Genomic DNA, 12,164 nt, shown 5'->3' with positions numbered 1-12,164 from the left:
AAAGGATGCCTAAGAACATAAGCTTTAGAGTTGGGCAGACTGGGTTCAAGTCCTGCTTCTGTCACTTGTCCTTGCCAGACCATGGACAAATTAATTAACCCTTCTGAGCCTCTGTTTATGCAGTTCAACTGAAAGTCAGCTGTGTTCTAGACACTGTGTTAGCACTGAAGTCTCAGTGGTTAATTAAATAGATTCAGTCTATGCCCTCCCAGCCCTTTGAGGTCTTTGAGCAAAACAAATGAATTTGTCCAAGGTTACGAAGCTACTCAGTGGTAGATCTGGGACTCAAACCCAAGTCCTTCTGACCGTGAAGCCTATGTTCTTATCCGTCCTCCTCTGTGTCTTCACAGCCCTGGTCACAGATATCTCCTTGTCATGATGCTCTAAGAAGGGACGTGAGGGAAATGTTTTAAATATCTCGGTGGTGGTGACAGGGAGTGTATGTGTTATGATTATCCCTTGTGTTTTGGACAAAGGGCACTGCCTCTCTCCTCCATCTACACCACAGCAGAGCCCAACTCACCTGCTAAGCATTTTGCAGGCGCTGTTGATGACAGCTTGTCTGACATTCTGACACTGGCCAATCAATAGAGGTGGAAGATGCCTCAGGCCAAGGGCAATTGAATCCCAACCTTTTAGTGGCATTAAATAAAGCAATATTTATTCTGCTTTTGGTGCAAATATACTTAATCCAATCCAGCTCATTGGTAATGCTAAAAAACTGCCGTGTTTGGGGGACAACTGCACATGTGCTCCATACATCTCTGCTTGTCAATACCAGTGCTCTCAGGAGCACGCAGCCCCACGGTGCTCAGGGTGAGATTGATCTGGAGCTGCCAAGCCGCCTTTTTCTCTATCCTCCTTTAGAGGAGATGAAAAGGAAATCATAAGGAGAGGAATTGAAATCATTGCTCTCATTCTAGCTGCTGTTATTGCATCAAGGATGAGGCACAATGCCCTTCACGAGATGGAGCTATTTATTTGCCATTTCAATAACATTCTCTGGGACCATTGTATCTCAGCTATCGGGCAAAGAAAGAAGAGCCCAGGACAGGAAGAGCAGACATATGAGTAGCTTAGTGTCACATAGATCACACAACCTCACAGATGGCTGGTGGGACTTCAAAGGGTGAGTGGACTCTCCTGGCATCAGAAAGACCTGGGTTCCAATCCCAGCTCTATATCCTAATTGTTGTCAGGTGACCTTCTCAGGGTCAAATCTTTCTTGGATTTTATTTGCTCATTTATTAAATGAGGATAAATAATACCTTCCTTACTTGATTATTGTGAACATGTCTAGCATTTAACAGGTGCTTAAATACTTTTCAAAATATGTCTGCAAGTAATTACCTAAGCCTTGTTTGCAAACCTGCAGGGTATTTGTTCATGCATTTGTGCATGTATTCGCTCATTCATTCAACAGATATATTGAGCCTTCTCTGCACCTGCATTCAAGATAATGTTGGTGTAGGGATGGGCAAGATGACTCAAATATTGTCCATGCTCTCATGGAGCTTACAGTTTGGAAGAAAGAAAATATATTGAAAAGTACCTCCAACTTAAGAGAAAGAAAGTATACATCATGCAGTCGTATATAAATTTGGCTTCCATATATTTGCATTTTCTAGAATGATCTTAATGTCAAATATTCTGTCCCATTGGTGCAATAAGTAGCCCCCATTCTTGTCAGAACGTAGGTCTTGATATTGAACTTATATAGAAATTTCATCTTAGAAATAAATAACGGAATAGAAGAGCACCAAGGAGAGAGAGATCCAGGGCAGAGACTCAGGATTTCACACTCAATGACTCTGAACTGGCAATCACAGGAGTAAAAGCTTGGCATCTGGAGGTTATTGTATCCATTCTCCTGTTTTTAGGCACCTGTTTCTTGGTTCTGAAACCACTAAAGAGAAAGAAGCTGCACCAGCCTTGGCCTCCTGCTGCCTACAGCCAGTTAGGAACACAAGCAGAACACATTAGTCGCCTGTTAGAAATTTGGGTAGTTTCTGATCATTCTCACTTCCCTGACTTTGCTAATGCCATGCCTTGTGCCTGGAATATTCTCTAACATCTTGACTCTCTGCAAAGTTCAATCCCTTTTCCAAAGTTCATAGCTCCTTGTGAACTCATAGAGGCAGGGATTGGGTCACACGTAAATCTCAAATGTTGAGAAACACATGAAGTTAATGTTAAGATATTGGTAACCCTTGACTAGCTGGTGTTTCTTTTTAAAACTGTATCTAGCCTTTTTCTATAATATTTTGTTTTCTTTGCATTTTAACTTAACTTTATTGGAAATATCTGTTTCCTCTAAATGCCAGACTCTGAGGGTAAAGCCCACTTATTGATGCTTTAGAATCACATAATGAGAGAGCTAGAAGAAACCTCCTTGAGTGAAGTATAACTTACTTATTTTAAAAAGAAGAGCATGGAGCCCAGGGAGGGTAGGTGACTTTCCCAAGATGACATAGACATTGCTAGGGCTCCTGCATCTTTACTAGGATGGTGTTCAGAAAACACCCAGCACTGATAGACTGATTGTCATTTGAAAAAGTATTTAAGCACCTGTTAAAAATCAGCTCAAAAGTACCCATGCAGGTTAAGTCCTTTCTACTCACCTAAGAGTTTCACAAATGCTGTAACTTCTAAAGAGCTCTGGGATTGTTTGAGGATTGAGTTTGCTTTTGAATTACTGGTCACATTCTATTTTCTTGAGCAGGCTGGATCAAGGAATTCATCTTTCAGGATCTCTTGCCTGTAACACTTTTCCTTTAGTTTTGAATCCCACTTTTTTAAATCAAAGAGGCTTCCTGGAAGAAGCACGACCACTTGGAAAGACCACGGGGCTGGGACAGCTGCATTCCAGTCTGAGCCCTATGGAGTACGTGTTAAGTGGCCTTGAAGGAATGGCTTACCTTCTCTGGCCACACTCCTACTTGAAAAATGGAGTCCACCTGTGATGGTTATGAGAACTATGTCCTATGAACTAGAAAAATGCTTGGGAAAGAATGAAATGTTCATTCAACAACTATGTCCTCAGTGTCTGCCATGATCCAGGCTCTTCGTCAGACACAGGAATGTATGCATGAATAAGACGTTGTTCTTGCTCTTGAGGAATTCGTGGTCCAGTGAGGAACAGATTCTGCGATGACTACATCTCAGGCTCTGACCACTCTGATGCTGAGTGAGCAGTGGGAGCAGTGGATGCTGAGAGAGCAGAGAAAAAGCAAATGCTCCACATCTGCAAGGAGTTAGGGTTAGGGTTAGGGTTAGGGTTAGGGAGGAGGTGATATTTAAGTTTAGACAATTTCAGTGCTACCACGGTTATCACCACTGCCACTGTCATCACTCACCATCATTTATTCAATGTTCACTCTGTTCTGATGATTCCACTGGGCCATTTATAGACATTAGTTGATGTATGCCATCCAGAAGGTCAGAGTTGTTATCCTCATTATACATGTGATAAAACAGAAGCCCAGAGGGGTATTTAAAAAAGAAATTTTAAAAAGGTCACATAGCTGGTAAGGAGTGCAGCCAAAACTGAAATCTAACAATGAGTCCCAAAGCCCCTGGTCTCTACAATACAGCCTCATTATTCTGTGCAACTCCATTGGGCAAGGCTGAGACTGATGGGAGAAGTCAAGGTGAGACAAATTTCAACAGAGAGGAGGCAGAATTTCCTACTGGAGCTGTCCGAGAATGAGATAAGCTACCTGGGGAGGTAGTGAATTCCAGGTCATAGAGTTGTCCTAGAGTAAGCTGGTGACCTGGTCAAGAAATTGCTGAAGGCATTCCTATTTGGGGACAGAGAAGCATGTAACTATGCATCTCTAATGAAGCAATTGTTTGTTATTAAGTGCTGTTTTATGAAGGACAATGTTCCTTTCCCAATTTTTCGATGCTCAGCAAGAACTGGGAGAGGTCTGTGATCACAGACCCAGATCAGTGGTTCCCCGTGCTAGGTGATCAGCCACTGGGAAGTGGACAATATAGGGGCCTGCTGGAGTTTTCTACAAATTAGCCCTTAGGGCCACATGGTTAGGGATGCATCCAGCTAATTTAACAGGGACTGACTCCAGCCACTTAAGCAAAAAGGTCATTTATATGAAGGAGCTTACAGGTTCAAGCAGAAGCTGGAGACCAGACTTGAAAAACAAACTATTAACAGAGTAGCTCTGAAGGGCAGGAATAATCTGCCTCTGTTCCACAGTAGCACAGCTGCACAACATGCCCCCTCACCTAATCCCAAGCTGAAGTCCTGGGCAACAGTGCCTGTTGCCTGAGCCTAGATTTCCTGCTGCTGCCCTTGGCTGTCAGGTCACAGGAGAAAGGATTTGGCTCATCTGGTTTCTGTGGTGGGAGACAAGGCACAGCTATGACATCGTTAAATTGTAATGATGGAGGAACGAACTCATCCCACCCCAATCCTCTATCTAGTAATAAGTTTAGATGCTGAGTATCCCCCAAAGAATATGGACAAATGCCTATTACAGTTAGGCGGGAACAGAACATGGATTTGAACTCAGATCTGTCTGATTCCCAGACTGGAGAAAGATATGGGATCATCCTTAACCACTGCTGTTCACTCCAGCCTCCCATGGACTCCAAACCTATTAGTCTGTCACTCATAGAGGTCATAGGATAAAATAATAATAAAGTACAATAAAAACAACACAAAGTTTTTGAGTTACTTTATGTACCAGAAACTGTGTTAAGTTTGCTACACGCATCATCTCATTCAATCCTTATACATTGCTCTGAATTATAAATGGATGTAAACCTGTGCACATATCTTCTTTCACCTTTTAGACTATCTATTTCTTGAGGGCAGCAACATCTCTTATTAATCCCTCTATCCCAGCAACACTACCATGGAGTTTGGTATATGGAAGATCCTCAATAAAACCGTGATGAATTGCTGCATTTAACTCTTGCCTCATCCTTGTTCCCTATACCAGTCTCCCGCCTCCATTTACTTATACGTTCTCAAAGGCAGAGAGCTTGTCTTAAACTGTTTGCTCCATAGGAGAGCGTGGGTGTTAAAGCTGAACAGTCCTGGGTTTGAAGCCTGCTCCACAATATGCTCACAGAATAGCTCTGGCAGGTTTCAGATGAGTGTGTCTTTGGGTCTCTGTCTGTCCTTCATCACTCTCAAGATTAGTAACATTGCAGATAAGAATATTTAAGAACTACCTGTATCCATCTGTAATTTGAGACACTAATCACAGAATTGAATAATTACTTTTTGAAAGACAATTTAGTGTAGTCAGAGGAGAACAGAATAAGGAGAGCAATTGGTAAGATTTTAGACTCTGAGAATCAGATTGACCCAAGCTCAGATTCTAATTCCACCACATTATAGTTCTGTGACCTTAGAGGAATTTATTTAAATTTTCTAAGCCTTTGTTTTCTCATCTGTAAAATGGTAATAAAGAGCTTTTACAGGATAAAAGTGAAGATGAAATGAGGTGATCGCGTAAGGGCACGTAGTAAGCGCTCATTAGATGTTAGCTACTGCTGCGCTTACCACTACATGCTCAGAAAGAAAAGATGGCAGGAATCGAGTCAAGAGGCTGACAGTAGTGATAGGAAGGAAGGTGAGGCTACTTTTTTTCTTTTTCTTTTCTGCTTTCTATATGGAGGACTAATTTTTCATTTTAAAAAGTGATTTTATAGTCAGTCAATCCTCTTACCAAGCAATTCTCCTTCTGGATAACTGTTCTAAGGAAAAAATCCGAAATGTGGAAAAAAATGTACAGATTGGAGTATTCAACAGTGCATTTTGAAAACAGTTCAGCATTGAAAACAACATAAATGTGCCACAGTGGGGAAATGGCTAAACGAGTTATGGGAGATTCATACAATGGGATAATATGTCAGATCATGGCACTATTACAATGGTAGTTACAAAGAAAAATGTGTATATTGTAATGGCAGATGAAAAAGGGACCCATTTACAAGTTCATGGTCAGGAAGTAAGTGGCTTGGCCAGGGCAGAGAGTGAGCACCAGTGACCCCTCTGTTTAGAGCAGAGAGAATGATTGGTACCCAGGCATCATTGCTCTCGTGGAAATCCTGGAACAGAGAGGACATTGTTTTGTGAGCTCCTCTCCACTGGGGATGGGGGTAGAGAGAGGGCAGTCCACATTGGAAGAGACTCTTAAAAAGTTTGTGGTTCAATTCCCCTTCTCCATTTGTAGTTAGGGAAATTTGGTCCTCAAGAGAGCAAGGGACTTGCCCAAGGTCACATAATAAGACAGCAGCAGAGCAGGGGACCTGAAGTCAGTGATCATTCCTCTGTATGCCAGGGGACATTCTCCCGCACTCACCAGGGATGGATTGGTCAGGTCAGCCTGGCTCCAGGAAGGGAGAGAGGCTAGGCAGGACTCCAGTGAGAATCTGAATGTGGTGCCAAAAGATGTGCCTGGGAATTTCCATGCTTTTCTTCTCTGGTTTTCACTAGGGCAGAAGCAGCATTGTGATGAGGAAATAATGTCATTCTCTCAGTGCCCCCCAGGAACTGAGAATCCAGGATCAAGCCCTGGATGAAGAGTTCGGATGACCTAGTTTCAATCCTAACTCTAATACCTGCTGTAGTGGAAAGAGCCCAGACTACAGGGCTAGATACTTAGCAGTCCGAAAGGAATGTGCACTGCTGAATGTAAGGGCCAAAGCCCATGGCAAGGTCTTAACCTGGTGCCCGGTGCCATAACCTTTAGTCTGTACATAGCAAATGCATACTAAATGATAGCTATTACTTGAGGTAAAGGGACTACAGGTTCCAGGTCTGCAGTCAGACTTCTTGGGCATTGCTGTGGGTTGAATGTCTCCCCAAAACTTAATCCCCACTGTAACTGTTGAGGGTGGGAAGTCCTATTGTAATAATTGAAAGGTGGGGCCTTGAAGAGGTGATTGGATTGTTGGAGCATGCCATAGTGAATGGATTAAAAATAGTGGTCATGGGGATGGTTTGGAGGTCTTCAAATGTAGAGTGAATGAGGAGGTTAGTCTCTCTCTCTCTCCTCCACTGTTTTTGCAATGTGATACCCTGTTGTCACTGTCACCACCACCAAGGCTCTCAACAGATGTGTTCCCTGGACTTTGGACTTCCCAGCCTCAGTAACTTCAAGCAATAAATTTTGTTTTCTTTATAAATTACCCAGTTCTGTGTATTTTATTATAAGCAATAGGAACAGACAAATACAGGCACCAGTTCTCACATCACCTCTTTCCTTGAGCAGGCTGTTTATAACCTTTCTGTGCTTCTGTTCCCACATCTGCAAATGGGAAGAATAGTAGCATCTCCCTCAGGGTAGTTGTCAGGATTGACTTAGATAAAGCACGAGGGTACTACATAAAGGTTGTGGACAGGCAGAATTAAAAGATAACACTAATCTTTCCATGAACTTTTTGAAGTACCCTTGTACTAGTACTTAGAAAAGTACTTAGGTCTTGGAACAAAGTAATGTCAGTCAGTGTCCTGTTGATCGTGTTCCCTTGATTGTGATGGTGATGTTGTAACCTACATGTACGGCTACCTCCATTCCCACTCTACAGTCAGTGTGAAGCCAACAGCAACACTTGGTTGATCTAAATACAGCAAGGCAAAGACAAAATAATGACTCTTTGCCAAGCATTCAAGGCCGTTCACATTTCACCCCCGTCTCTCTTCACAGCTTCACATCACCACCCCCTCGCCACACACTCTGTGTTTCAGTCAGTCCTAATTGTCCACCTCCCCAAACCCTGGGTGGTTTCACAGTTCCTTTCTTTCCTTCTGCCCCCAACACCTAGCAAAATTCTATTCCTTCAACAAGGTCCAACTCAAATGGCTTCTCCTCAACGGGACCTTTCTCTGTGTTTCCACAAAACATTAGCTATTCTCCCGCAAGGTTCCTACTGTACTATTTTAAACAGTAGGGGGAAATTATGTACCATCTACACCCCCCACAACCACCTCAAAAGCAAGGTAGGTCCCCCTGGAGTCCTTAATTTTGCTGAGTAGTGTGACAGATGGGAATGCAAATTTTGTAAGCTGAGAAGGGGTTAAATTGCATCGCTTAAGGAAATAGAAAGGAGCTTGGGAGATAAGATGGTGGGTTAAAGTAGTAGGACAGAGAGATAGAGAATAAAAAGACAGTCTGGGGAGAGGAAGAGGTGACAGGGATATGGCTACCACTGGTTTTGAATCTGGCTAAAATCTGCAAAGAGCAGAATTTTACTCTATAGGCAGTAGACAACTATAGATGAATCCTGAATTGATCATGAAAGCAAGATAGATTTGCAAGGAGACTCATTCTGGGGATAGGAGGAGGATGAATAGGAGAGGAGAGAGGTAATTTGAATTGTGAGCAAGCACAGTGTCCTTGGAAGTTGTATCGCAGCCTGGGCTGTCCTGGAGAGGACCTACAGTGTGTGAAGGCCCAGGGGGTGGAGGCATGGGGGACAGAGCCCTGGAGGAGGTGTCCCTTCCCAAGTACTAGCAGGGCTTTGAACAGATCTGGAGGAAAAAGAAGACAAAGAGGGAGAGGAGGAGAACTAGAGGTCACAATTACACTTGCCCTAATGGGTTATTTATTGCGCCCAAAGGAGAGTATAGAGAAGGTCATGGTAGGCATCACTAAGCAGGTGACATTCGAGCAGATTTGAAATAAGCAAGAGAATGAGTCATTCAGATATCTAGGGGAGAAGATTCACGGTAGAGGGAACAGTCTGTGCACAGTCCCAGAGATAGGAATCCCCTGGTGTGTTGAAGGAACAGTAAGGAGGCCAGTATCTGGCACAGAGGAAGCAAGAGGGATAGTGGTAGGAGCTGAGGTCAGAGAGGTTAACACAGGTGGACCTCACGGGGGCTCGTAGCCTATTGTAAGAACTTGTGCTTTTATGCTGCATATAAAAGGGAACTATCTGAGCAGAGGAGGGACATGATCTGACTTGTGTTTTAAGAGATCACACCAGCTATTCTATGGAAAATGGGGGGATCAGAGGTGGAGGAGGGGAGGCAAGAATGGAAACGAGAAGACCAGGTAAGAGATTATTATAGCACTCTCTCTGGACATTGGTCCAAGCTCAAGGTGCTATCAGTGGAAGTGATACAAAGGTGTTGGGTTCTGAATGTATTTTAAAACTAGAGACAATGGATTAGCTTGTAGATGTGAGAGAAACAGTAATAATGGGGACACCAGTGGTTTTGGCCTGAGCACGTCTTTCTTCTGCACCATGTAGAAGATGTGCATGTGTCTGTGAACACTGAAGTGAGACTGCTCCACAGAAATATTTTTGAACTTCTCTATGACTCAGTTTCTTCTTCTGTAAAATGGGCATTATAATAGTAGTGACCTCACAGTGTTGTTGATAGTACTGAATGAATTAATACATGTCTTTGGAAAACAATAAATGCTGGGTGAGTGACATAATTACTGTTCCTACTTCTAACTGTATTTTGGCTGGTGAGAAGCTTGTCTTGTCTTATCTATACTGACTCTTACCTTGGGTACTGTCTAGGTGCTCTCTGATGGGGTTTGACCTGAATCGTCACTGGCTGGATCCCTCTCCATGGGCCCACCCTACCCTGCATGGGGTAAAACAGCTTATTGTCCAGATGTACAACGACCCAGTGAGTAACTGAATGCCCTCAGCAGCTGCTGGTCTTCTGTCTTGATCTGGGAAAGGGAAATGTTATATTGGGAACATCCACTAGGAGCTACCAATCAGGAACACATGTTCAAAACCAGGGAGAGACTAGGCCTGCTCTTCTCTGGATTTGACAGGCCCCAAGTACCTTCTCCCAATCCCTTCCTTTCCCCCACCCCTCACAAATGTTGGGTTCAGTTGTGAAGGTACAGCAGGATGACAAATATCTATATGTGTCAGAGCTGTTTGGTTACAAGCTAAAGAAATACAGCTTGAACTCGTGTAAGCAAAACAGAATTTAACAGAAGAGTACTGAGGGTATGTCATATAATTGAAGACTGTAGACTAGCCTCCTCGGCATGTACGGAACATGACTGCCAAGTGTCACATTCAGTGGCTCTCATCGCTACGGTGACTTGCTCACTTTTTCCAGTTCCAGCTCCAGAAGGACTGTGACTGGCCTAGCGTGGAGGACATGCCCACCTCAGGGAAGCCTCACTGGAGCCACGTAGTTGGAGTTGGGGCTGGGGTGGCGTCTGTTCCCAGAAAAGAGGACCTGCTATTCCAGAAGAAAGAAGGGAACTAGGCAGACAGAACAATGGGTGTCCACACCAAGTTTGCTCACAGGGGCAAGTTCTTGTCTGTAAGAAATTGCAGAAGTCAGTGGGGTTTCGTAGGTCAGGAGAAGGAGGCAGATCACAATCATTCTGTGTCTGAAGAGCTATCAGAGAGAGAGCAGGACAGACCTCTTTTCAGGTGGGGGAACATGGAAAGAAATAGAACTTTTTAACAATTAGAGCTGCCTGAGGATGGAGCAGGCATGTGAGCTGTGAGCTTTGCCTTAGTGGAAGTGTTCAACTTGAAGCTAAATGACACCGTCAAAAATGGTGCATAGAAGAGATTCAATTGAAAGAAATTCCAGTGAAATTACATCTGCATCCCTTCCAACTTGGATGACTGATTTTATGACCCCCTTGACTGCTGTCAGGTGACAGATGGTGATTGTTAAGAGAACAAAGGCTCAAGAGTTGGGGTACTTCAGAGATGCACCAGTGTAACTCATTCTACTTACTTTCATTAAAGATGCCAATAAAAATATTCTGAATTAAGAGCAACATAAATATTGATCACACAGAAATATGTGCTTAAAATAAATGCATATACTCATATCAGAGCAAGAATTATTGAAAAGTAAATCCTTGGGTGCAATATAGTCATCTTGATTATGAAACTCAACTGTTATCTTGATCCTCCTATATGAATTTTGCTTTCCCAGGTCCTTCTCAAGCCCACCTTCTATGTCAGAGCTTGCACAGCCATAGCTTTATTATATTTGCTTTCTTCTCCAGCTCATCCTTCTTTGTCTACTAAAGAAAGTGTTAACTGTACTCACCAAATCCCTTTATTCCCCTGAACTCTCAATGCCACCCTGATCAGCTTTTCTTGCAGAGAGAAGCTGCTTCTGATTTTCTCAGGAGGTATCTGTAGTCTGCTGAGCTCTGCCCTCCTAGGCGTCTGTGTTGACTGCAGTTTTCCTGGTAGAATCACAATACTGCCTTCTTCCACTACCTCCTTCTCAAGTAGAACAGCTCCTACATTTTTCTGATCTGGCTGTTAATATATATTCAATACCTGTTTGTTGAATTGAATTGGACTGAACATGGCAAATCTTATTATGCCAAATGTAAATTGGTTTATAGATACAGCAGAGTTATTCACAGAGAGAACGATGAGGCATGGTAAAAGAACAGACACTGGGCCAAGAGTGGCATTCTAGATGAATCTCCAAAGAGAGAACTTGGGAGGGGGGATAGGGGTGGGACCCAAGGCAAAGGGGTTAGGGTTGCTAAGGAGGAAGACACCTCAGCCTGCCGTTGCCATCATCAATTAGAAGTTTGATTTGCTCACAAACGACTGGGCACTTGTCCATGTTGCAAAACACAAATCAGGTAAGACTGAGTTACAGAGATGTTAGGAAATGACTTGTGCATGAATAGACTGATCATCAGCTGGTTGAATCTTAAATACACCTTGGATGCTGAGTTAGTTGTGCAAGCCATTTTCCTCCTGAAAGTCCACTCCTTTATGCCTTAAGCAAGGACATAAAGCATTAAGACAGGAGTCAAACTGACCTGGAGTAGGATCTCATCTCCCTCGGTCTCTTTCTCTCTTCTCCGCTCCTTTTCTCCTCACCCAGTCTTTCCATTCATTCTTTCCACAAATATTTATAAACCAGGTTTCTATATACCAGGCACTGCAGTTCTAATAGTGAACAAACCCTAATCCTTGCAATATGGTGGGGAAAAAGACATTAAATAAGTAAATACTGATAAATGTAGATTTATAAAATGTGTCGAGAGTTCCAAAAAAAAAAAAAAAAAGACAAAAGCACAAAGTGTGACATGAGGAAAATGGTCATAAGTCTTAGCTTTTGTCCTAGAGTATTTTTTTAATACTGTCCCTTTCATTCTTAAAAGTATCCCTGTTTGGATGGTAAATTATACATTCTCTCCAGCTTAAGCGAT

The 12,164-nt window shown here is 43.0% G+C and overlaps 1 protein-coding gene across 1 annotated transcript in view; it reads left to right on the top strand.

Moving 5' to 3' along the window:
- AGBL4 (AGBL carboxypeptidase 4) overlaps window positions 1–12,164 on the top strand; it is a 1,343,713-nt gene that overhangs the window by 1,234,504 nt on the left and 97,045 nt on the right. The window contains exon 9 of the mRNA XM_063105750.1: window positions 9,511–9,622. Coding sequence (XP_062961820.1) covers window positions 9,511–9,622 — 112 coding nt within the window. The remainder of the gene's footprint in view (window positions 1–9,510; window positions 9,623–12,164) is intronic.

This window comes from Cynocephalus volans, chromosome 8, assembly GCF_027409185.1.
Source record: "Cynocephalus volans isolate mCynVol1 chromosome 8, mCynVol1.pri, whole genome shotgun sequence".
In the NCBI taxonomy this organism is placed as follows: domain Eukaryota; kingdom Metazoa; phylum Chordata; class Mammalia; order Dermoptera; family Cynocephalidae; genus Cynocephalus; species Cynocephalus volans.
This window is presented reverse-complemented; position numbering and strand designations above follow the sequence as displayed.